At 56.7% G+C, this 25,117-nt stretch overlaps 1 protein-coding gene across 3 annotated transcripts; it reads right to left on the bottom strand.

The window, feature by feature from the left end:
• Window positions 1-635: 635 nt before the first annotated feature.
• TAB1 (TGF-beta activated kinase 1 (MAP3K7) binding protein 1) lies at window positions 636-23,742 on the bottom strand. 3 transcript variants are annotated; one of them, XM_037068292.1, is made up of 11 exons: window positions 23,668-23,742; window positions 12,825-12,961; window positions 12,318-12,471; window positions 11,269-11,355; window positions 10,630-10,768; window positions 9,574-9,687; window positions 8,913-9,024; window positions 7,017-7,161; window positions 5,235-5,526; window positions 4,045-4,207; window positions 636-2,419 (listed from the first exon to the last, which is right to left on the bottom strand). In XM_037068292.1, the coding sequence occupies exons 1-11, from the start codon at window positions 23,698-23,700 to the stop codon at window positions 2,212-2,214; spliced, it is 1,584 nt and encodes a 527-aa protein (XP_036924187.1). In that variant the 5' UTR covers window positions 23,701-23,742; the 3' UTR covers window positions 636-2,211. The 3 variants fall into 3 exon arrangements, with proteins under 3 accessions (XP_036924187.1, XP_036924186.1, XP_036924188.1); XM_037068291.1 differs by having other exon boundaries at window positions 12,825-12,973; window positions 23,668-23,712; XM_037068293.1 differs by having other exon boundaries at window positions 5,235-5,457; window positions 12,825-12,973; window positions 23,668-23,712.
• Between the last annotated feature and the right edge of the window lie 1,375 nt (window positions 23,743-25,117).

The raw sequence follows: 25,117 nt of genomic DNA, 5'->3' as shown, positions 1-25,117 counted from the left end.
CTCCACGACACACCTGCCACCTTCCCCCAGGGTGCTGGGCCCACACGCCCTCCGGGTGGTCAGGCCCCCTGGGGCTCGGCTGAGGGGGCCCAGGGGAGGGAGGTGCCTGGGAGCCCACTGCCCACCGAGTTTGCCTTGTTCTTGAGCCACGGGTTCAGTTTGAGCTGCGGATGCTCTGTTACTGTGAGTGGATGAGTTTTTAAGTCTCCAAAGGCAGGAAGAGGCACTTTATGGGTTGGTATTTATAGAATATCCTCCACCCAAACAAAACCAAAATAATGCAAAGGAACCCCTCGATCACCCACTAACACCCACTGCCCTGGTGACCTGAAGCTCTGACAGCTGCATCCTCTGGCGGCCAGGAACAGCGGGGGCCGCACCACAGCCCTGCACAGCCCGAGGGGCCCAGAGGGCCTGGCCCGCAGAGGGGGAACTGCCACCTTCCGCAGCCCTGCGGGGTGAGGGGGGCCTGGAGGACACCACGCTCTAGCACTCTTCCCAGGGGCTGTGAGGCAGCAGCCCAGGGGCCAGCCCCAGCCTGGGGAGCTGGAGGACAGGAGGCACCCAGCCCACCCGGACCCCGGGCCACTTGCATTCCAGGAGATAGGAGCAAAAGCAATGCTACCACGGTCACAATGATGCACGACAACACCGTTTATTACTTCTTTGCTGTGGTAAAAAAGTGATTCTGTTTCTCGGGACCAGAGAGCACCACCGAGACATTCCTGGAAGGGAATTCCCCTTGTTTCCAAGCTTTTGTGACTGACTTAAAATCACTCCCCCGCTCCCCCGAACATCAGAGATGGCCTCCCAGTGGAGGCGCAGCAGCTCCCCTGTTCCGGCCAGGCTCCCCTCGGGAACCGTATTCTGGGGTCGCAGCCCACGCAGGGCCTTGGAATGGGCCTTTAATGTTTCAGAGTCCAGGCCCCTGGAGACTACCCACAGTGGCCAGTCCCCGGTGAGCGGTGCCTGGGGGACAGTGGGGGGAGGGGCTGGCAGAAGCCAGGGCACTCAGGACCCGGCAGGAGGGCTGAGTTCTGCCCAGCCTCGGACACGTGCCTCGGGCATGCTGAGTCTCTGGGGTTCGCTTCCCCTGTGCGCAGGAGCAGCCCCTCCCCACAGCAGGCAGGGAGTACTGTGATGGTCTCACTCGGGGCCTAGTGGCCCAAGCCTGCCCCTGGCGTCGGTAAAAACGGTGCACATCTCAAGCCCAAGCCTGAGGACAAAGCAGCAGGTACCAGAGAAGCTGCCCCCTTTTGCAGCCACTTCCCACTGTTCCGTCTCTCACACAACACCAGCCAGGCCCAACTCGAGGCCTGTTTGTTGCTCTGGGGCCTGCAGAGATCATCACTGTTAGTGCTGACAAGCACTCATCTTCGTGGCTCCCCAGCCCGCGGCCTTCCCCACCTGCAGGGCGGGAACAGCCCAGCAGAGTCTGTTCAACCCGATCCGGAGCCTCTGTCCCTGGGAGGGGCCTGACAAGGGTGGCCACAGCCCCGCACTAGGGTCAGACACATCCTCACCTCTCCCACACCCCCATCTCTGGGGAAGCCCACCAGCCCAGCCCACCCTCTCTGGGGGGCTCTAGGGCCAGTTACCTCCAGCTCCTCTATCCCTGACCTGGCCCCTCTGCAGCCATCCCAGGCCCCCAACACCCCTGGTCTCCCCAAACATTTACCACCAAGAACAACCGGGCTGGCCCGGGCAAGGGGCCCAGGGTCAGGTGCAGGCTTTGGAGTGCAGCTGCCTATTGGGGTTCACTCTGGAGGCTGGAGAAGAAAGGGGAGCCCCACCTAGTGGTGAGGGGCACTAGTACTGCCATAGGCTCCCCGGAGGGGTGGGCAGTGGCGGAAAGCTGTGGGGTCACAGGAGAACCTCCTCACACTCTGCCCCACGTGGTGGGCTTGCAGGCCAGCCCAGCTCCTGCACTTGCACCCTTTGTTCTGGGAAATGGGCACAGTCCTGGCTGAGGCTGCCCAAGGGCATTGCTGCCCCCTGTGCAGTGACGAGGCCCATTGGAGGGTCTGCCTGCACTGGCACTCCCGAGAGGAAGTTCTCTCCCGCACTGAGAGTTCAGGGGTGCAGGCTGAGGACCGGGCACCCACTAGCCCCAATGGCACAAGATGCAACAGGATGAAACCCACCCTGCCCCAGTGGTGGCCCCCTGGTCCTCAGGCGAGACCCTGCTCGGGCTGCACTCCCTGGGCAGGGCTAGGGTGCCGTCATCACGCTCTGCTCGCCGTGGTCCACGCTCCAGAGGCGGTAAAACTCAGCAAAGTCCACGTAGGGCTCAACACGGCCATCCTCGCCAGGTGGCAGTGAGTGGGCGGGCCTGGAGCGGAAGAGCCCCCCGTCCGAGCTGGAGCTGCTGCTCTGGGTGTGCGTGTTAGTGGACTGCAGGGTCAGGGTCGGGCTCTGGCTGTGAGGACGACAGGGGAGAGGGCCAGTCAGGGGCCTCGGCTCTTGGCCAGGGGACGGAGAGGCCCCTGCCTTAGGCCAAAGGTCTCTCTAACGAAACGCCATCCAACCACGTGTTCTTAGGAGCAGATGAAAAGCCCGATGTGTCTTCTAAGCTCTAGTTGCATGTGGCCATTTAAATGAACCAGAATTAAAGCAGATCCCTCAGTTCCGGGCTCAATAACCATGCATGGCTAGTGGCTACTGTACATGCCTCGCGACCCTCCGGGCAGCGCTGAGCTGGAGGTCGTCCACACCGGTTTCTCCAACCCGTCCCGACCCAAATACCACTGACCACAGGCTGGCAGAGGCTCTTCTCCAAGTAAACCTGCCCTACTCTCTCCTTACTCCTCTCACAGGCTGGCAAGATGGGTCCCCCACGTACTCAGAGCTCCCTGGACCCCCACTCTCTGTCCCGGACCACACAGCTGGGCAGCACCGGCTAGCACACTGTCCTGTGAACTCCCAGCACTGTCCAGCACCCGGCGCCTGGCTCCAGGTCAGCCCACAGTGGGGCCCGACTAACGCTCAGATGCAAAGCTGGGGAAAGGGGCTGCCTCGGGCCCAGGGAGCTGGAGGTGCAGAGAGATGGCTGTTTCTCCTGCCTGGTCGAAAATGCTCTGCCTTTGTGGACACAGCCAGTGGCTTCCTCTGGGCAGCCTGCTGGGCAGGGAAGCCACCCCAACTGCACTCAGGGTGCCTTGCTCAGCTGCGTGGCAAGCTCCTCAGCCCTCAGTGAAGGCACTGGCAGCAGCATGGGGGCAGGGAGGAGGGAAGGACGCTCCAGGCAGAGGGACTCAGCACCCTGCCATCCCAACACCACTCCTACACCACTCCCGTCCTGCTGGCCCCTCCCATTGCTGCGCCCTGAGTGGGCTGGGTGTGGCGTCTCTATTATTCCGGGCAGGACTGGAATGTGGAAACCAGATCCTGGTCTCTGGGGTGGGGGGCACACATTCCACGGAAGTGAAGGGGGTGGGCTGGACACCAGACCTGTAGGCAGGTCCGCAGCTGGGAAGAGGCCCGCCCACCCCACCGCAGGCTCCAGATCTCCTGCGGCCTCTTCTCCTCCCCCGCCTTAACCTGGAGAACTCACTTCAAAGCAGAATCAGACATCTGAGTCAGAGAGCACCAGCTCTGACGAGCCAGAACTGGCCAAACAACACCCTCCACGCAAGGGTGCCACGGGGAGGCCACCCTACAACACACACTTCGAGGCGGGAGAAGAGAACAGGAGGACAGCCTTCCAATTCGAAGGGCACGCACAGGACCCACAAGGAAATGTGACGGGCAGGCTGTCGGCATCAGCTGCCTGCTTCCTCCCTGCTCCCTCCCGGTGGCCCAGCCGCTCCGCCCCTGGAAACCTGCCCCATCCCGGCCCGCTTCAGCAAGCTGCAGGGACCCGCAGCACTGCCAGTCCCTGCCTCCCAGGAAGGGGGACGGGGCATGAGAGTAGTAGGGGACCGCAGGGCCTCTCGCCCAAGGTCACTCAGCTGTAGGGCTTGGCCCCATCGCATTCCCGCTCAGACACGAAGGGCCGTCCCTGGAGGCAGGCCTGAGAGCGGCCAGGAGTGCGGGGGGGCTTACTTGGTGAGGGTGGGGGTGGCTTCATCCAGGGTGGAAGCGCTGTGGGCCCCGTTGACCAGCTGGCCCTGCGAGGGCATGACGAGGGAGAGGGTCACGCTGGTCTTGCTGGTGCTCTGGGCGCTGGAGTAAGGCACGGACACGGGGTACACACGTCCTCCTGCAGCTTCGTGGGGAAAAGAGGGGTGGGCCACAGGGACCGGCTGGGGTGGTGTGAAGGGGGCTGCTCCAGGGCCTGACGGGGCAGTGTCTGAGGGCTCGGAGGGGGTGACCCAACCAGGCTCCCCAAGCTGCAGCTTGGCCTTGTGCCCCTTGGGACAGGATTGTCCCGCAGCAGGGACTTGCAGGGCCGGCAGGGGCCTGCGCTCAGCTGCATGGCACCGCTGGTGCTCAGAGCAGGAGGGGAACCCAGTGCTGAGCTGCTCCTTAGAAGGGTTACTGCCTGCTCCCATGACGATGCTTTACTCTGAGGGGAGACACAGGCTCCTAGCAGAGGCTGGCCAAGCAAAAATATGGTCACAATAGCAACAAGCTAGAGAAACTCCAATAACCCTGGTGTCCACGGAAGAACAAATCCATCTGGGTATGCCTGAGCCTTAAGGCTTGTTTGAAAAAAGAAAAAAGAAGTGAGGTCCCAAGAACTAAGCAGCGTGGGCCGGAAGTGCAGAGAGAACAATCGCCTTGCTCCTAAGCAACTCGATTCCAGAACAAAAAAAGGGGAAAGTCAGGTGCATCGCTCCCACCCCGACTCAGCCCAGGGACAGAGCTCAGCTTCGGGGGCCTTCTGTCTGGATGCCTAGCCTCACTTAAGTCTCTTCCTTCTCAGACCTCAGTTTCCCTTTCTGCAAAAGGGGGTACTTTCTTCTTGAGGGTTGTTAATGAGGACTATAGGCAGTCGGTGTGAGCCATCATCCCTGTCACAGGGCCTGTCGTCTCTGTAAGCACTTTGCGGGCAGGTCACCAGGAGGGAGCAGGGCAGATGGTCCTTCCTCATTGCTCAGGTAAAAAGGACAAACAAACAAAGGCAGTCAGAGTGGCCGGAAGTCGGAGCGTGTGGATCAGGATGGCTCAGAGCCAGGCCTCCCTCTCCCTCCCATGTTCCAGGCTGCGCGGCCCAGCGCCTCGGCCACTCTGCGCCCCATCCAGCCCCGATGGCCCCCCTGAGGGGCTCCCTGCCCACACCGCACGCTTACCTGGGGCGGGGGACGCTGTGGGCTGGCTCATCTCGCCCAGCGGGTAGCCGAAGTTCCTCACCAGCAGGGTCATGTCCTCGTGCCTCGAGCAGAACTGGGCCCGCTCCCCACCACTGGCAAAGGTGTCGCTGTGGATCCGCCTCACCCGGTCCACCACGGCCTGGGCCACTGCATCCAGGGACGTCTGCTTGGCAAACTCCGTGTCGATCATGGCGGCGATCTCCTGGGGGCGGGGGCACACATCTGGTAAGAAGCACAGAGGCCCAGGGACTGTGGGCCGTGACTCCAGAGCCTGATCAGGACACTTAGGGGTCACTGGTTGAGCAGGTAAAGGAAGTCCCCACCAGCCACAGCTACAATCAAACTCCCCAAGGTGTTCAGGATAATCCTTCTGGAACTTTCTTGTTAGAAATGGCGTGACCTTGTGATCCCTCTTATTGTTGGCTTTCTCACCAATGACACAGGGACACGACCCACCTCACTGGATTGTTGCAAGGCTTAAATGACGTAATGGATGTGAGGGAGCCCTGGGGACTGCCGAAAGGCCCCGTGTAGACTGTGGTCATTACTAAGCTTTCCTTCCTGGAACAGACTTACTACAGGCTGCGTAAGCCAATTCCATTGGGAAATGGGGATGCAGAATGAATAAGGACAGGGTCTCTGCTCAGAGGGGAGTCCACTGTCCGGTGAATTCTAGAACCCAGTAGAAGCCACTGAGTAATTCTATTGCGAAGACCAAAGAAAAGAAAAGAGAAGAATCGTATTGATAGTCAAACACACAAAACCTTCTAGGGGGTGGCTGGCCAGAGTCTCTTGGAGGCAGAGGGCAGGCACAGGTAATAGGAAGGGACCTGGGGCCGGCCAGGGCAGGCACGGCCCCCCCACTGGCCAGCTGCGGCCTCAGGCCAGACCCTGAACTCCTGCACCCGTTCCCTAACTGGGTGTGACGGTGAGCACTGCCCCTCCAGGCACAAGCTACTAGAAGGAGTGAGATAAAACAGGTGGAGAGCTTTGAACGCAGCTCTCAACAGACTGGCACCAAAGACTCCCTCACAGGTTTTCATCAGAAAGGACAAAGCAGAAAAGGTTCCTTTCCTACAAGACTCACAGACGGAAGGAGAAATCCAACCTGAACTTATCTGAACAACCCAGCACCCCGAGGTTAGGAGGAGGAGTCCTTGCTTCCAAGTCACCCATGAAGTGACCGGTTAGTGGCGACTGTCAGAGGTGCGTGTACTCCAAGGAGCAGGGAAAGCAGCGGTTCCCACCAGCAGGGGACCTGCACCAGTCACACCCGGCCTTCACCACAATCCCATGCTGTTATCTTCCCCATTGCCGAGATAAGAACAAACTGGAAATTATCTGTAGCTTAGAAGGCAACAGAGAAACAGCAGAGTGGGACTCGGACGCAGCAGGCACTTCTCCTGGGCCAGTGCTCTGCGTGCCAGGTTGCCCCACTTCGGAGCTCTCCTCCTCGGCCAGGACCTTTTCCACAGGTCCATGTCCGTCTCACCCTCTTCCCTTCAGGCTTTGCTTGGGGCTCAGGGAGCTGACACTTCTTCAAGCCCAGAATGAGCAAAGTTTTGGGCGGGATGGGTGTTCGTGAAGCTCTGGGCTTTTTCTTCCCCAGCTCTGAACCTGGGGATGCCTGGCAAAGGCATTTCAGAACCAGGGCCACAGGCCCCTGGGCACTCTGGTGCTGTGCAGGAGGGCTGGCCGGGTCTCCAGGGCAGCACACCACCCTGCAGCTGGCCAGCCGTGCTCTGCTCAGGCCCAGCTCACCTGGTTGGCCTGGCCAGGCCCGTGGGCTGCCTCCAGGGCCTTGTACAGCCCCTCGGACATCAGCACCAGGAAGCCGGTCACCGCATCCAGGGACTGTGCACCGTGGATTTCAGGCTCAGCAATGATCGGCTTGGACTTGGCGGCACTGGGGGAAGAGAGAGTGGAGGGGACCGCTGTGCTTGGAATGGCCCCCAGGGCACATCTATTCTGCCGAGGGGCAGAATCTGCCCAGACACACAACAAAACACACATCTGACAAGAGGAAAAGAGAGAAACGAGAAAAGCAGAAAAACAGACCTGTCTTCTGAGGGCTAAAATCAAGTTCTGTGGGTCAGAAAGGCTGGAAGGCAGCTGGGGTCGGGGTAGCAAAGGTCAAATGCCCAATCCTGGCCCCACATGGCATCTCCTGTCCACGGAGCCTGGGCAGTGGCAGGGGGAGGGTGGGGCAGCGAGAGTGGGGTTCTCGCTGTAAAGCCCACTCCCCCTGGGCTCCTCCAGAGCAAGTGTCGAGTGGACGGGACCCCACGGACACTTGGTCTGCACAGAGGCCCCTTCTGACGCGCTGTCAGGGCCGGCAAGAGTCCTGTTCTTGCGTGTGTATGCGCACACGGGAACTCCCAGGTGTTTCTGGAAGAGCAGAGTCTGGAAACACCCGGGGGTCCATCAGTGGGGCCAGTGGGCAAGTGCTGATGCAGCCACACCCCAGCTGTTACGAGGAACGCCGCCAGCGCCACCTGCCGGTGTGCAGAAACGGGGGGGTGGGCACCTGATGGAAAAAGCGAGGTGCAGCACACCCACGAGGGGAAGCCAGCACTTAGTGTGTGTTTGGAAAGGATGCCCACCCCAGCCCTGCTCCCACCACACACACACACACACACACACACGTACATACGCGCACACACGCGCATTCATGTGCACGCACACAGGAACTTCAGGCGGGGGCACAAGACACCAACCACTTCTGGGGGAGGAGCCCTGGCTTGGGGTAGGAGGAAAATACACTTTGCTCGGCACATTGCTCGGCCCCCTGAGTGGGCTGTGGCCCCAGAATACAGTGCCCCTTGGCACTGTTTTAATTATTTTAAACCACAGGCGTACTTTCCAACAAAGCAAAAGAACCACTCGAATAAGAAACACACAGTTCCGAACGCAACTGCCTACCCCGTGAGAGATTTCTAACTTGTGCCTCTGAGGCAGGGCGTGGTCTGGCCTCTGATGGTGGGGCTTTGGTGTGATTCCTCCACGGCTCTGGTTGTGACACTAAACGCCGTGATGAGACACGCACACGCCTATTTAAGGATGTACGCTCAGATTTCAGGGTTCAAGTCCTGCCTCAGCCGATAGCTGGCCAATCAGTTTCCTCCTGTGATAACGTCTCTGGGCAGTAACTGCACCTACGTCCTAGGGCCCGGGCAAGGCCTGAGTAGGAGACAGCATGTGCAGGGCTGTGTGCGGCCGGCACGGTCCAGGCTCTCAGGGGCTTTCACTGCCCGTGCATTGCTACGAGCACTGGGCGGCAGCCAGAAGGGCAATGCTCGCTGGGGGAGCCTGCAGCCTGTCGTGCACCTCTGCCCAGGACATACACAGCACTGGCCAGCAGGTCCCTGGTCTGTCCTTGTCCACACCAGCATCTTGGGCTAACCCTGGCCTCTCCTTCCAGGCCCCGTGGCACGGGATGCTGTCCCTCGGCTTTGACCCCTTGCTAACCTCGCTCTATCGGCCCCTGACTTATGGCCCCACAACAGCCTCTCTGACAGGGAGGAAAGAAGAGTCCCTCTGGGCCCTGAGCTGCACCTCAACTGCACCTTCTGCACCTCAACTGCACCTCAACTGCACCTTCTGTCCTGAGAGCCTAACCGAGGTGGGGTTGGAGTGCGCGCTGGGCCAGCCACCTACCTGAGTAGGTCGATGTCAGTGTAGCCGTATTTGACCTTGTAATCCCCGATGCGCCTGGTGCTCTCCTGCCCACAGATGACCCCCACTTGCTTGATTTTTCCCGCGTCCAAACCTACCGGGGAGAACAGGACAAACCAGACCCTGCTCATAATGACGGACAAAAAGAAGGGACAGACACAGCCACGAAACAAGGCACCAGGGGCCCAAGGAAATGAAGCCACATCAGGTGCCTTGGAGAGCCGCCAAGCCAATGTCACCCAGGGTCCTCTGTCCCCATCCCCATCAGAACACCTGCTGACCGAGAGCCCTTCCTGCCTGGGAAGGGGGAGTGCTATAGCGGTGCCTGAAATCTCAGGGCCTCTTCGGCCTCGGACCCCAGCAACAGCGGTGAGTGTGCCAGCAGCTCCCAGAGGGAGCACTTCACACACACTTGCTCTTCCCATTCTCACCACACCCCGAGGGAAGTGTGACTGCTATCTCAATATGTCGATGGGGAAACAGGTACAGAAAACCCGAGTCAATCCCACACATCACCAACTAGTAAGCCACAGAGCTGCGGTTCAACCCCAGGCAGGCTGGTCCCAAGCCCAAGGCACAGCCCACCTACTTCACACATCTCTCTGCGTGACCACCAAGGGCCCCGCCACTGACCCCGGCTCACCCAGCTGTGAGAGGCGGAAGAGCTCATCCTCGTTCTCCGTGGTGTGGTCCATGTTCAGCTGTGTCACCTGCAGCCCGTCCACTGTGGACTTGCAGAGAAGTGCACGGTTCGTACCTGCAACGGAATTTGAGCAGCTGAGCAAAGACCAGGCGTGGGAGGAAAGGCCATGTTCAGAGGGGACAGAGCCTCGAAGCAGGCGTCTCACATGTGGGAAGCCTTGAAAGTAGCAGCGAAAGCGGCCCCCAGGAGAGCCACCAGCCAGGGAGCACCAACAGCAGCGGGAACCAGGCCAAACTTTCCCACTGCCACCCCAGGATGACTATGATGATGGTTTTCACACGACATCTTCTGTCTAGGGAGAGCACTGCAGTATTTACAGGCACCAGGCCATGGTGCCTGGCGTTTGCTTTGCAGCAACAAAGGCTGCAGGTGAAAAGAGACTGGCCACGAGGACATGCCTGTCGGCACTGGGGACAGGCACAAGAGGGGTCATCAGGCTAGTCACTCCATTTTTTTCTCACTTGTAATTTTTTTTCTAGAACAAAATCATAACAAAGGGAGGAAGAGAAGAGGGACACTATCGGTGTGGTCTCCAGGGCTCCTGCAGTAATGGGCACTCGGGGGCATGGCCTTCTCAGGGTCCCAGATGGCCTCATGGCCTTCTCAGGGTCCCAGATGGCCTCTTCTTCGCCCACAGGACATCCCTGTGACCCCTTGCCCTACGGCCCCTCCGTGGGATGCCAAGTGAGTCTTCTACAGACAACAGTCTCTTCCAGAAGAGGAAGCCACTGAGATGACCCAGGCAGGGGCACACCTCCCACAAGGCCACAAGCCGGTTAGATGTGGCAAGGGGATTACAGGCAGAAGACGCCTGCGTCCCAGCTGGTACTCCAGCTCCCCCACTGCGACGAGACACTCTCGGAGAGTAACAGGGAGACGCACTCAACAGCCTTGGCAGGCTCAGGATGGCGGGAGGTCCTCCTTGCCCGAAGAACACACCAACCCTGAAGCTGCCCCTCTGGGCCCTCCCCACCCTGGGACACATGGGTGGCTCACCAACGTTGGCGACGTAGAGCTTGCGGTTGAGCAGGACGGCCACGACAGCCATGGCCCCTCCCGAAATCTCCCTCTCCAGCACCTTGAGTCTTTCGAGGATCTTCTGATACTGAGGTGGCAGCTGGTGCTGGGCAACACCCTACAAGCCACCGCCGAGGGTCAGCGCAGTCCTGGTCCCCTGGAGACCACTTCACCAACCACCTGATCCCCTTAAAGGGCAGGCACTGGGGGCCCAGCCATGGTGGAAGCCACCCTTCCAGGCAAGCTCTTCTGAAATGCCAGAGGTGCCCGTACTTGTTCTTTGGGCTCCAAAAATGCTGGTGGGTAATGCGAGTGGGTAGGTGGGTGACAAGGCTGTGGACAGATCTAAGTTGAAGTCTGACCCAAAAGGGACTTGCCTCACACCCTTCACTGTCCACCCCATGCTGAGCCTGAATAAAGCTGCCCATAGCAGCGCAGGACGCCCCTTGGAGGTTAAACCCACCATCCCCTAGGTGCCCCAGTCGGGAATGTCCCCCAACTCCTGCCGCCCTGGCCCAGTGGTGTCAATGGCTTGGGAGTGACATAGCAGATGGGTACGTGTTCCTTGCTGAGCCAGTGTGGACACGCCTCTCCCGGGGAGCAGGCCAGGGAGGTTACCTCGGGCAGCTGGGACTGCAGGCTTGCCTTCTCGGCCAGAGCATCATCGATGGACTCCAGGAAGCTCCTCTCAACCACGTCAAAGGCCTAGAGCACAGAGGGGACAGCGCAGGGCTCAGCTGCCAGTTCGGAACGCTGCTGCCACCTGATGCTGAAACGCCCCAACTAATGGCAACACACTGTATTGACAGCAGGTCACCAGGTGGTGGGGCTTCACATGCAGCGCTGTGGAGCGACCAGAGAGTAAAGGCGAAGGACATGGAGGCTGAGCACAGGCCTGGAACCACCTGTGAAAAGGTGAGGACTGTTCTGAGGGTGGCTGAGCACTTGGCGCCGGGATCAGGGTAAGTCTGCATCAGTGACAGCTGATGCCTTCACTGCATCAGTCACGCTGCTGCCTGTCCTGGGCGACCGGCTGGGAATCACAGGCACAGGGCCCGAGGCCGGGGAGGGAGCCTGGCCCCAGGTGTGGGGGAGGGAGAACAGCTGGGAACACTGCTTTCCAGGAACAGGAGTCCGTCCTCCTCGCCCAAACTAAGTGCCTCCAGATGTGCTTCCAGAGGGAGATGCCAGGAAGAAAATCGCCCCAACAGCAACAGGCAGAAATGCAGGACTGGCCAGGGAGCACCAGGAGACCGGAGTGAGGAGGTGAGGCCCAGGGAGCAGGCAGCCCCCAGAGGCTGAGCACCTGAGCCACGCCCAAAGGAAAGGGGCCATCCTGAATCGCCCTGAATCAGCACCCCACTACACCCCTCTGTCCAAGGTTCCATCCCTACTTCCTCGCTCCCCAGGACTATCTCCTTCAGGGCCAGCCCAGCCAGCTGAGGGTAAGGACTGCTGCTGGCTGCCTGCTCGTGGACGCCCAGGAGTGGGCGGCCCCTGCTGCTGAGGGAGGCTCCCAAAGCGGGGTCCTCTGCAGCAGAGAAGGAGCGGGCAGGGCCTGCAGACCATCCCTGGCTAAGCCCACACTTCACAGTTGCAGGGCCACATTCCACATTCCCAGGGGACAGGACCCACCCGGTGGCGGGCAGCCGGCCCGAGCACTGTACCTGCAGCAGCACACGGCGCACGTCGGCCTCTGCGTGCTCTGCGTTGAGCTGGCCCAGCAGAAGCTCTGCAGACAGCCGCTGGGCCACAAAGCTGGTCACCCGGTTGCCGTCGTAGCCGTTGAAGACCCCGTACAGAAAGCAGTTGTTCTCGCTCCTGATGGAGAGGCAGGAGGCGGCCTGAGACTAGAGGCTCACGGGGGATTGATGCGAGCTCCAGAGTGGAGGGGGAGGGGGGACAACTGGGGGACACCAAAGGCACAGGAGCTGTGGCTTCAGGTGCCTGCCTGGACCACTGTGACCATCGTTTTACCCTGGCCATGCTCCCCACTGCAGCAAGCTCTAGGCTGCTAGGCTGGTCTGAGGCCTAGGTGTGGAGGGACAGCAGCAGATGCCACCCCCCACAGGCCTCATCTCCCTGGCAAGCCCCACGTGAGACAGTTACATGCTGCTTTTTCTTGCTGGCAAACCCACTTCCGATGCCCAGGAGTGCACTCCCGCCACTCTCACCTGAACTTGAGCCAGCTATCCTCTGGCGGGTGGCTCTCTGTTCCCTTGCCATCAGCAGAGTAGCTTCGGTTGGAGGCCGAGCCCACCCCAGAGAGGTGGCAGAGCGGCAGGTCATCTGTCCAACTTGGCTGCTGCTCCTGGGAGGGACACTAAGGAATTAGGAAGTGTCACCTTCTCCTCCAGGCAGGCCCCACCGCACCTTCCTTTTCTTCCCCAACGAAAACCCAGCGGGCCCAGAGCCTGCACAGAGGGTTCTACTTCCTTTTGCAAAATGATGCTGCTTGCATGAACAGACACTCATGAGGGCTGGCATTTTTTATGGCTAGCCCACAAACCTGTTCCCTGACAAAGGCCCCAGTCCCCAAGGCAAGGCTCAGCAGTGCACTGCAGGAGCGAGCGATGTCACAAACATGCATGAGACACGCACACGATGAAGCGAGCTCTTGGGAGAAGACTCCTGGGCGGCTCCTGCAGTGGCTCTCACTGCACCTCTCACTGCAGCGGCTCTGACTCCAATCCCTTGAGTGCTGGATAAAAGCACAGATTTCCAGGCCCCACCCCCACAATGTCTGCTCCTGGTCGGGTCCAGGGTATAGGCACTGTAGTCAGTTCCAGCCAGGTGACTGAGAAACTGACTTACAAGCTAGCCTTAGTCACTCTCCCTAGGACTGAGGCATCTACTCCCTGGTCCCTGCTCCAGTGTGTCCCCTCCCATCTGCTCCCTGACACACCTTCTTCGCCTATACCAAATGCTGACGGTGCCCTGCCCACACCCCTCTCTTTCCCTCCATCTAGAACGCCCTCCCATCCTTCTCCAGCAGTCCTCCACGTTCCTCGGGACTCCCATCCCAGGAAGGGCCACTCCCAGGAAGTCATCCTTCAGAGTCCCTCCCCAGGCTCCGCTGACAGCCTTCTTGGGTCTTCCTATGACCTCTGTCTCCCTCATGCGTGCCCATCTGTGTCTGACTCCTTTCTCCCCCACAGAACTCAAACCAGGCTGCCCAGTGTAATCCCAGCAGAGCCTGCACACGAGTGTGCATGTGCACCATGCACGCACAGGCCCCAGCCCGACAGGGGTTCTGCACTTCCCAAATCTCCTTAGAGTGCACTCTGGGCACCTCCATTTCTGCCCCAGAAACGACTCGATGCGCGACCCACTGCCTCGGTGAAAGCCTCCCCACTCAACCCCACCAGAGAACCGAGCCTGGCCCCCAGGGTGCTCCCAAGACTGCTGTGGGGAACAGGAGCTAATGATCGATCGGGGGGACCAAAGTCCACCTGCAAGGAGAAATCGGGACTGAAAGCTCTATTGGAACATTAAGTAAGCATGAGCGCTGTGCACGGCTCCTTACAAGTCAGCAGTAAACTTTCCAAAAAGGATGTGAGAGCCACTTCAACAGGCTTTTGCAATCAGACATGCAAAAAGCCTGTGGTTAGCTTTTGCAGCAAATTTCATCTGATTGTTTACGTATTGACAGGGAGTAACTGTATGGCCTTCTCTTCTCATTTTTTTTAATATATATATTTTGATTATACCATTACAGTTGTTCTATTCCCCCCCTTCATTTCCCTCCACCCTGCATACCCCCTCCCCCACCATTCTCCCCCCTTAGTTTATAACCACGTGTCTCAAGTTCTTTAGATTCTATATTTCCCCCACTATTCTTGTCCTCCCCCCTATCTATTTTCTACCTACTGTCTATGCTATTTTCTGTACCTTCTCCCCACTTCTCCTTCTCCCACTCCCCTGTTGCTAACCCTCCATGTGATCTTCATTTCTATAGTTACACTCCTGATCTAGCTGTCCTCTTAGTTTGCTTTTTGTTTTAGNAAGCACTTTATCTGTCCTTCCATTCTCAATGAAAACTTTGCTGGATAAAGCAATCTTGGCTGTAGGTCTTTGGATTTCATGACTTGGAATACTTCTTTCCAGCCCCTTCTTGCCTGGAAGGTCTCTTTTGAGAAATCTGCTGACAGTCTGATGGGTACTCCTTTGTAGGTGACTGTCCCCTTATCTCTTGCTGCTTCTAGAATTCTCTCCTTCATTTGAATCTTGGCTAATGTAATTAGATGTGCCTTTGTGTGTTTCTTCTTGGGTCCAACTTCTTTGGGACTCTCTGAGCTTCCTGGATTTCCCGGAAGTCTATTTCCTTTGCCAGACTGGGGAAGTTCTCCTTTATTATTTGTTCAAATACGTTTTCCACTCGTGGCTGTTCCTTTCCCCCTTCTGGTACCCCTATAATCTGGATGTTGGAACATTTAAAGATGTCCTGGAGGTTCCTAAGCCTCTCCTCATTTTTTTGAATTCTTGTTTCTTCATTTTTGTTGGATGTTTCGTTCTTCTTTCTGGTCCATTCTATTGATTTGAGTCCCAGTTTCCTTTCCATCACTATTGGTTTCCTGTGCATTTCCCTTCATTTCAATTAGTTTAGCCTTCATTTTTTTCTTCTAATTTGTGACTATAATCAACCAGTTCTGTGAGCATCCTGATCACCAGTGTTTTGAACTGTGCATCTGAGAGGCTGGCTATTTCCTGGTCGCTTAGATTTAGCGGCTCTGGGGCTTTGAGTTCTTCTTGGGCCATCTTTTGGACTGTTCGTGCCTGTTACATATCAGGATCGGAGCCCTAGGTGTTCACCAGAGCAGGGCAACTCAGTCGCTGGGTTGTGGGGGCGGGGTCAAAGAGGAGCAATGGCGGTCCTGTCTGCGGCCTCCGGCCGCTGCGGCTGCACCTGCCACCGTCACCAGGGCCCGGGCGTTTCGTCCCACTGCACGCAAATGTGCCACCGCCATCAGCCCTCTGCCACTGGGTTCGCCCTCTGGGGCCTGCGCGGTCTGTCTCACTATGCGCAAATGTGTGACCACTGCGGTCAGGCTGCCCCGCACCCCGACTGGGTCCGGCTGCCTGCGTGCCTGGGTCGGGGGATATTTCCTGCCCGACCCAGCTCCACTGCTGGCTCCGCCCCTCTTACCGGTCCCGGTTGATCGGTTCATTGTTGTGGGACTTCCGTATAATTCAGTTCTCTGGTCTTTGGCTGTGTCCTTGTTCTCCAAACCTTTGTTGTATTCAAACTTCGTTGTGGGAGAAGGCACAGTGTTTCCACCTATGCCTCCGTCTTGGCGGAAGTCCCCTCTTCTCTTTTCATTTTAATTACTTTAATGATGCAGGGACATCCAACAGGATGGCTATGAATGCAGCCCCACACAAAACTGTACATTTACTTAAAATCTCTTTTTTGCTCATCAGTTTTCATTAGTGTTTGTGTATCTAATGTGTGGCCCAGAGATGCCAAAAGGCTGGACACCCGTAGGCGCTTCGACTCCGTGCTCTGCACCCTGGAGCGGCCTCCGCAGGGTGCGGGAGTTTGCTTCATCTCTACATTAACATGCAAAGGAAGCCTGGGGTGAGCCGGCCACACCTTTCAACGTCCCCTCACTACCCCAGACACAGCCCAGTTTTGCCCCAAACACCCTCCCCGGGCATCCGGTGACCACGCGCCACGGCTCTGTCATGCACTGTCCCCGTGAGAGTGTCATAAATGAATCATGCAGTACATAACCTTTCTTGTTGCTTTTCGTTGGGATGAAACACACATAATGTTAAATCCACCATTGTAGGAGAACACTTCCGTGGTGTTAAATAGACTCCACGGCGTGCGGCCGTTGCCCCCATCCGTCCTCAAACTTCTCATCCCGCCAGATGGAAACCCTATGCCCATGAAGTGCTGACTCCTCGTCCTCCCCTCGGTCCAGCCCCTGGCAACCACCAACCCCCCTGCGTCTTTAGTTACATAACCTTTTGCGACAGGCTTCTTTCACTCGCCTTTAGCCTCTGCAGTCGGTCCCGTGTTGAAGAGCAGGGTCATCATGCAGATGACCTGCAGATGCAGCACATCATGTCCAGGCACCCGCTACAGGATGACCTGCGCGCTGCCTCCAGCTCTAGCGATCACGGAGAGAGCTGCCGCCAAGGTCGCTGGGCAGGGTTTTGTGTGAACACAGCTTTGCGTGTCTCTAGGCTGAAGAACGAGGAGACTGCGGCTCGCCCTCACCAGAAACCGCCCCACTGTGCGCTCCCACCAGCACTGCGAGCGCTCCGGCACTCTCCGCGTCCCCGCCGCCACATGGTGCCCCCCAACCTGATTTAGACGATGTAGGATGCGTGGTGTCTCACTGTGGCTTCAATCCATTTGGCTTATGTCCATTTTTAAACTAGGCTGCTGTCTGCTTAACTGGTGAGTTTCGGGAGTTCTCTACATATGTGGATACGTGTCCTGTCAGACGGGCGACTTGCAAATACTCCCCCAGCCTGCAGTTTGTCGTTTCGTTCACTCCGCAGAACCTTTGTAGAGCGGAGGCTTTAAGTCCTGGTGCAGCCCATGTTATCAATCTCTTCTTTCACGGTTCATGCTTCGGAGTCAGGGCGACGGCTCTCTGTCCAGCTGCAAGTAACAGGGTCTTCTCCTGCTTTTTCCCGAAAGTTTTATAGTTTTACATTTAGACCTGAGATCCATTTTGGGTTAATCTCTGCACAAAAAAGGTTTAATTCAATGTTTTTTTCCTACATACGAAAGTCCAGTTGTTCCAATACTGTCTGATGAAAACACTACCCTCTCTCCAATAAATTACCTTTGCACCTTGGTCGAAAATTAAATGTCCTTCACATAGTTCTGAATATCACCCTCTGACAGACGAACAATCTCACGCAGCTACCTGGCTTGTACAGGCAGAGGCCTTCTGTAATGATTTCTGAAAACCTGTGACCAGACAGAGTGTGCAAAGCTAACCTGCCTCGGGCAGGTGTCCGCACCAACTCAGCATGGGAGCAACACCTGCACCAGAGGTTTGCGCTACCTGAAGAGCGGGTACCATTTTGGGGCCTCAAACGACAGGGCTGCTGACCCTTGAGAGCAGAGACACGCTTGTGCTTCCGAACACGCCTGCGGTCCACATGCGCCAACACTGCTGAGCAAAGCCCTGCTTACTCCACGTCGGCCCTTTAAACATTAAGTTCCTAGCCAATGTGACTTTGCTTGCTTAAACATCAGGAAGAAATAAGAAAAAATACCCAAAGACCATATTAAAAAGTATCCATGGTGATACTGGCACCAGCCACACAACCAAAGTTAGCAGCTGAGACTATTTTTGTACCAGCACCACAAACAAGTGGTTCTGCCTGCCAGATACACATCCCCGTCCACGGCGAGGCCAGGCCTCCCTCCCCTCCACGGCCCTCCCCACCCCAGCGGTGCCATCCGCCCAGCCAGGGCCAGAGGCCGCACTCCCCAAACTTCAACCATCCACCCGTCTTTGAGAAACCACCCACTTCATAGCTTTCCTTTATATAGACACGCTTTGTTTTACTCAAATGACTTCATTGTGGACGTACACCTTTTCAGGATCCTGAGTGGAAACCCAGCGTTATTTGTTGTATCTCGAAGATAATGAAAAAACTAAAACAAAGCGAGGTTATCACATTCTAGTTGAATTGACTGCCGGCAGCAGAGTCTGAGCCGAAGCCCTGCCCTCTCCGCTAACAAAAAGGAGAGGTCAGAGAGGTCAACAAGCTGTTAGGACGCATGCGAGGACCCAACCAAGTCTTCCCTTCCTAGGTTATCAGGGAGTGTACAAAAGAGCCGAAAAGCAAATACCCTCCACAATGCGCAAAGATGAGCCCCACACCAGGGCACACCAAACCACCTCCCTGTACGTGTCCCAGACTCTGGGAAAACACCGCCCAGGCCACGGGGCCCCTTCCCTGAGAAACCCATCCCCGTGGCCCCACGGTGCCTACGGGCCACCCTGCTCAGCGCCCCTTAACCATCTGGCTTTGTGGCAACTCTCATGCTGTGGCCTGGTCCCGCTGATCAGCGACCCTGCTCTGCTGATTCAAACACACGTACTTCCCACACTTGAACGTCTCTGAACCTGGCCTGCTGCAGTTACTAGCTGTGTGTCTTCTTTCTCAGCAGCGTGTAAAATAATGGCATCTTAGACCCAGGGACATACAGGCAACTTCTCAGACACTCGTGGACCCTCCTTCAGTGGAAGGGCCTGCCCACACTGCAGTCCCCCGGCACCTCAAACATTCAGTAACGAGCGGCCAGAGTCAGAGGAGGTTCTACCGTGTGGGAGTGGGAGCGGGACACTATGTGGTCCCCCCAGACTCCAGCGGTGGCCCTGCTATCACTCCCACACTGCTGCGGCTGGGCGGGCTGTGTGGTGACCGTGGTCTCCCGCTTCCCTCCACCTGCCCGGGGATTTTCCACACGGAGACGCCATGGCTGACTCCACTCCAACGCACCAGACTCCCAGTCTCTTGCTTGCTTCCTCCACATTTCTGAACAATTTTTGGAAAGGTCACGGATTTTCTATTCACACAAACCGCCCACCCCTCCACCCCAGTGCACACTGATGCATACTTTCTCCCACGCCCCAAATGCCAGGCCCAGTGGCACCAGCAGCAAGGGGTGCTTCTGCACCCAGAGCAAGGACTGGCTGGGAAGCTGACAAGGGGGCCGGCGCCTCCGCTCACACAGCCTCCTCCCCGCAGAGCCGCGTACATACGCACGACATACTTTAACTCTGTGATGGCTTACACATTAATTTCTCACAAGAGATTTAACAGAAAATACGGTTAAAAAAACGCTGTTTCAAAAAGCCTAGTTTTCACTCAATCGTGTGAGGGAGTTTCTCAGATTCATATTTTGGAATGAAAAGCTTCTTCGTGCTCCAACTATGTTCAACCCATTAAGGCTGTTACAAACACCGCGCATACCTATATGTAAGCATCCGCTCCGCACATACCCTCGTGGGCACGTCCCATAAAAAGGGTTCATTCCAGTGCCCACAGAGGCTCATCTCCAACTCCTGGGACGCAGAAGCGGACAAAGCTCGGTTCTGAGTTCAGGCCACAGCTTGAATATCAAATTATAGCATGAAAAGGCCGAGTGTTTCTGTGCTGAAAGCACTGAGCCCCGTGGAGGCCGAGAGGAAGCTCAGAGAGAGAGGATACTGCTCCCGGGGAGAGGGCGCAGGGTGGGGGCCGGGTTCTCCCTCCAAAACGCTTGAACCGCCTGAGACGCCGATGCCTGCTGCCACCTGTCTTCCTGAATGACCCCCTTCTCCTCCCCTGCTCCTCTGGGATCGGCTCCACACTGGGGCTCCCACCTCTCCCACCAGGGCCTTCGTCAAAGGTTGCTATGTTTTCATCGCAAATACAGGCCGGCACCCTCTGAAACAGTGACAGGAGCACTCACTGTGTGCCGGAGCAGTGGACCACATGCTGCCCGCTCAGGGACGGCGGGTGTCCAGGGCCTAACGGAGGTTTTTATTTTAATGGGTCTATGATTATTTTCACGTACGTTAGAAAAATACATAGCTAGCATCTGTAATTGCTTGGGATATGTCTAAGTTAAAAAAATTGATTTCAAGTTGCTTTTTATTTTTTTTATTTTTAAAAATATTTTATTTATTTATCTTTAGAGGGGAAGGGGAGGAGAGAGGAAGAGAAACATCAATGTATGGTTGCTTCTCATGCATCCCCTGCTGGGAACTTGCCCCTGCCGGGAACTGGCCTGCAACCCAGGCATGTGCCCTGACTGGGAATCGAACCGCGATTGTCTGGTTTGCAGGCCCGTGCTCAATCCACTGAGCTACACCAGCCAGGGCCTCAAGTTGATTTTTAAAATGACTTAGTAAATAAATAGTACAGGCAAAACCAAACTCTCGGCTCTTCCTGCCTGCAGTGCGCTCCTGGGTTCCCCACCTCAGCGCAGGGCCCCGCTGAGGCTGCAACGAAAACCCTGTAGTCTTCCTCAGTCATGCCCCCCCATATCCGATCTGCCAGCAGAGCCAATCGGATCTTCCTCCGAAATACAGCCAGAGCCCAGTCCTCCTCACCACTCCCCTGCCACCCCGCTGCCCAAGCTTCTGGAACCTCCCATCTGGACAAGCGAGTCGCACTCGGCAGGTCCCCGGCTTCTGCTCTCGACACTCAAGCACTTCTCAACAAAGGGCTTTCTCTAATCACAAATCAGACCACATCACGCCCCCACTCAAGCCAGACCAGAGTTCTGCATCACGCTTAGACCGAATCCGAAGTCCACAGATTCACAGGCTTGCCTGGGCCTTGGCTACACCTGCTCCCCAGTGTACTCCATTCCACGCATGCTGGCCTCCTCCTCGCTCCCCAAACAAGCAGGCCTTTGCATCCCTGTTCCCCTAGGAAGGAATACTCCCTCCCACATCCCCGACCTCATTTCATCAAATATTTTTTATTTTTTAAATCCTTGGTTGCTTCTTGCATGTGCCCTAACTGGGGATTGAACCTACAACCCTGGCGTATAGGGACGGCGCTCTAACTGACTGAGCTGCCTGCCCAGGGCTCATTTCTTTGAGAGGTCTTCCTCTACTTTGGTCTAAAGTGGCCCCTCCACTATCCTTTGTGTGTGAATCCAGACTAATCCTCACAGCACCACCTGATGTTACATCACAGATATTATTACATCATACACAATATGTATTTGTTCCCCGTTTCCTGTCTCCTTTCCTAGACTAGAACATAAGCTTCATGAAGGCTGTGTCCCCCGTACCTACCCGGTGCCTGGCACTTAGTGGGTGCTCAGTGACGTTGGAGGGAATGAACCCCAGAACTAAAGGCGGAACTTCACGGCTGCGGTGTGACCTGCCAGGCTCCGCATGTAACGTGTTCGCTCACTTAACACTAATGACACTTCTGGAAGCCCTCTCAGGTTGGGAAACCAAGGTTCAGGAGTGTTAAGTGACTTTTGCCCAAGGCCATACAAGATTCATACTCTGTTTTAGCAGGTGGCAAAGGGCCCAGGTTCTTCTGAACACATCTAGCTACCTTCAAAAGCTCTTCTTTTCTTCAGAAGACCTTTGAAGGTACCACACTGCCTGGGATAAAAGGGAAGTCATTGGGACGTCATTCCATTCTGTGCTCTGTCACCTGGCCCCAGCGCACCCCTCCAGCACCATACTGGGATTCACCAGCCCTTCCTGCCAGCCTCCACTGGCTGGTCCAGCCAGCCCGCAGCCCCTCAACACACTGACTGCTGGGTGCCTTACGCCCTGTGTAAGTGCTATGTGGCTCCTTCTCCTAAGACGGTCTGCAAATGTAGCGAGGGCAGCAAATGCCTCATTCAGCTTTGTATCGCCAGGCCTGCGCTAGCAGCCCTCACAGTCATTGTGGAACAATTGTGTTGGAGCTACTCTCACCAGACTCGGGACAGCAAGCCCCACTCACCACCCTGTGAGCAGAAATGCCTCCCTCCTCACTAGGGTGAAAGGGGCCTGCTGCAGACGTGCCTGGCATCCCTTGGCCTTTCATTTCATGCTATGTGCTTATAGCAAACTATCCGGTTTTTCAAAGAATGTGCCACCACTCAGGAACACATTCTGGAGCTGGTAAAGCTCGCCTGCTGTCTAACCCGAGACCCCTGGGCTTCAGCATACCTAGAGGGGAGGGAAGCTGGCAGCCAGTCCCCTCCACAAGCCAAGTCAGCCTGCCATGGTTATCACTTTCAGCATTTGCTGCGACTCAGCTAGTGTTTCTGGAATGTTTATTAGAACGGGGACTTTTACGCAGGAGCCTACCCTCTTACCAAGCAGAGGGCCAGGTCCACCTAACTCATTACCAAGCAGTGTAAAAAAAAAGAGGGGGCAGCCAAAAGTGGGGAGAAAGAGATCTTACATGTTTCCCCTCCTAACTGGGAGCGGCTGTCCTGGAAGAGTGATTTCAGAGTCCACACAAAGCCTGCCACTAACATGCAGCAGTGAAACTCATCCCCTGCACCCCAAATCTGATGCTTTGAGACACTGGAGCGATGAGCACTGGACCTGGCTACAAATGCTTTACTCGTTATTTTACAAATATTTGTTGAATGCCTGGCACCTAGTGGTGACAGGTGCTGGTGACACTGTTCATTGAAAATGACAAGCCTTTGTCTTCAAAGAGTTCACTTTCCAGAACAGGAGGCAGGCAAGTCCACAGGCAATTACAACAGACTGCCATGTATGTCTGCGGAGGGCCCAAGGGACCGGCATCCTGACCTGGCCGGTGCTGACACATGTGTGTGCCTCTACGTGCACAAGTGTCCCGAGCATGTAGGGGCTGGAAGAAGCTGGGACAAACCAATGAGAGTCCAGACTGAGGGTAGGGATGCGTCTCAAGACAGTGTTCCCACTGCCTGCTCTCACCTTAGAGATAGGGAAACTGAGGCACAGTAAGTGACACCCTGGGCGGGAACCCAGGAAGCCAGTCGTTAACAGCAAAGAGCAAACTGGCTGCTTTTAACTCTGCCTCTGTCACTCACCAGCTGTGCGGTCTCGGGCAAATGATGCTTCTCTGTGCCTCAATTTCCTCGTGTGTAAAACAAGAGTAACCCCAGTACCCATCTCATGGGGCTGTCAGGAAAATTAAAGTTGCAAATGGAAGGCACAAAGCCGACTGAGTAAGCGGCGCACAAGTGCTGCTGTGATCATCATCATCCCAAGTCGGGCTCACCACCCCTGCGCTCTCCGCTACCGACGCCACAAGCCCTTCCGGCTCCAGCACTCTTTCACCCGCGACGTGCCCCGGACGCTCGGGTAGTCCGGACCTGGAATCCGTGCCCCTGACGGCCCGGCGGGCAACGCGCACGCGCCCCGGTCCCGGGGAATGGGCGGGGAGCCGGCCCGGGGCAGGGGAGGGCGGCGGTCGCACCCTGCCAGGGAGAGGCAGGCGGCCCAAGGCGAAGAGCGAGCCGCACCTGCACCAGACAGCCCCCCATCCCACCCCTCGGCTCCCAGCCCCCGGCCCGGAGAGCCGCCGGTTCCTCACACTCTGCAGCAGGCTCCTCCTCTGCGCAGCCATCTTGGAGGGACCCGGCGGGCGCTCCGGCCTCCCGACGGAGCAGGCGAGAAGAAGGGTGGCCAGAGCGGCCTGTAGCCGGCCAGGAGGATCGCCCTACCCAGGAGCATTCGCCCAGCGCCCCACCGCGGCCGAAGTGGGACTGGGCCGTGGCGCGCGTGTGCGCGCAGGCGCGCTCTTCCACCTGGGCGATACTTACCGACTTCTTTAGGTGATCGCACCCCGCCCATCTCTACTTGCACTTTACCCAGGATGCCTTTCAGGTGAGACTGCCAAAGCGCCAGATTAGGGATCTTTATGAACACGATGGGGGCAGAGGGTGAATTATTCATTCATTCAATAAGTATTCATTGAGGAACTTGTCTGGCCCTTTAGGAGTGAAGTGGCAAGCAAGACAGGCCCCCCAAAAGGTGGCATTTTAATTGGAGAGGACATTTCCATACTTCCATTTCCTGTAAGTCTTTAAAGTGGTGCCGAATGCTAGGAGAAGTTTATGGGTATGGCATTGAAGTGCGGTGTACACTGGCAACAGGGAAGGAAAGGCCAAGCCAGGTGGAGGGGACAGCCAGTGCAAGAGGCCTGAGAGAAGGGAGTGTGCCTGTTCTAGAAGCATGCGTGTTACAGAAGGCCACTGTGGCTGGAACAGACATGGGAGGGGAGTGAGATGAAGGGTGTCAAGGGTAGGCTCTGACCTTGTGGGTCCCAGGCAGCAGTTGGACTATTTGAAGATAAAGGGAAGTTGTGGGCCCTGGCTGGTGTAGCTCACTGGATTGAGCTTGGGCCTGCAAACCAAAGGGTGACTGGTTGGATTCCCAGTCAATGGCACGTGCCTCCCTTGCAGGCCAAGTCCCCAGTAGGAGGCGCGTGGGAGGTAACCACACATTGTTGTTTCCCCTTCTCCTTCCCTTCTCCTCTCTCTAAAAATAAATAAATGAAATCTTTTATTTTATTTTATTTTATTTATTTATTTATCTTTAGAGGGGAAGGAGAGAGGGAGAGAAACATCAATGTATGGTTGCCTTTCGTGCATCCCCTGCTGGGAGTTGGCCTGCAGGGAACCTGCCTGCAACCCAGGCATTTGCCCTGACTGGGAATCGAACCGTGATCCTCTGGTTCGCAGGCCCACGCTCAATCCACTGAGCTACAAATAAATGAAATCTTAAAAAGAGAGGAAGTTGTGGACTTCTGAGCAAGCAATTGACATGATCCCATTGGTAGAAATATCCCTTTGACTACTTACTGTGTACAGAAAAGATTTTTAGGGTGATTGGAGTAGAGACAGGAACAGCAATTTGGGGACTGAGGTAGTAGTTCTATAGGAGAGATGGCCCTGGTTTGAGTGGCTGATGGCAGTGAATGGGCTTTATTTAGAAGATGAAATCGGACTTCTGGCCAAGATGGAGGCGTAGGTGGAAACACT

Source organism: Sturnira hondurensis, unplaced genomic scaffold (assembly GCF_014824575.4).
Source record: "Sturnira hondurensis isolate 20B ecotype Veracruz unplaced genomic scaffold, ASM1482457v3 Scaffold0017436, whole genome shotgun sequence".
NCBI lineage: Eukaryota > Metazoa > Chordata > Mammalia > Chiroptera > Phyllostomidae > Sturnira > Sturnira hondurensis.
The sequence above is the reverse complement of the archived record's forward strand: the minus strand, read 5'-3'. Positions and strand labels throughout refer to the sequence as shown.

Coding starts and splice junctions, on each gene's coding strand:
- TAB1 (XM_037068291.1), bottom strand. CDS start 23,700: ATGGCTGCGCAGAGGAGGAGCCTGCTGCAGAGT. Junction 12,472..12,824: donor GATAGCTGGCTCAAGTTCAG/GTGAGAGTGGCG, acceptor CCTCTCCATCAG/GAGCGAGAACAACTGCTTTC. Junction 4,208..5,234: donor CACAGCGTCCCCCGCCCCAG/GTAAGCGTGCGG, acceptor TTCCCCACGAAG/CTGCAGGAGGACGTGTGTAC.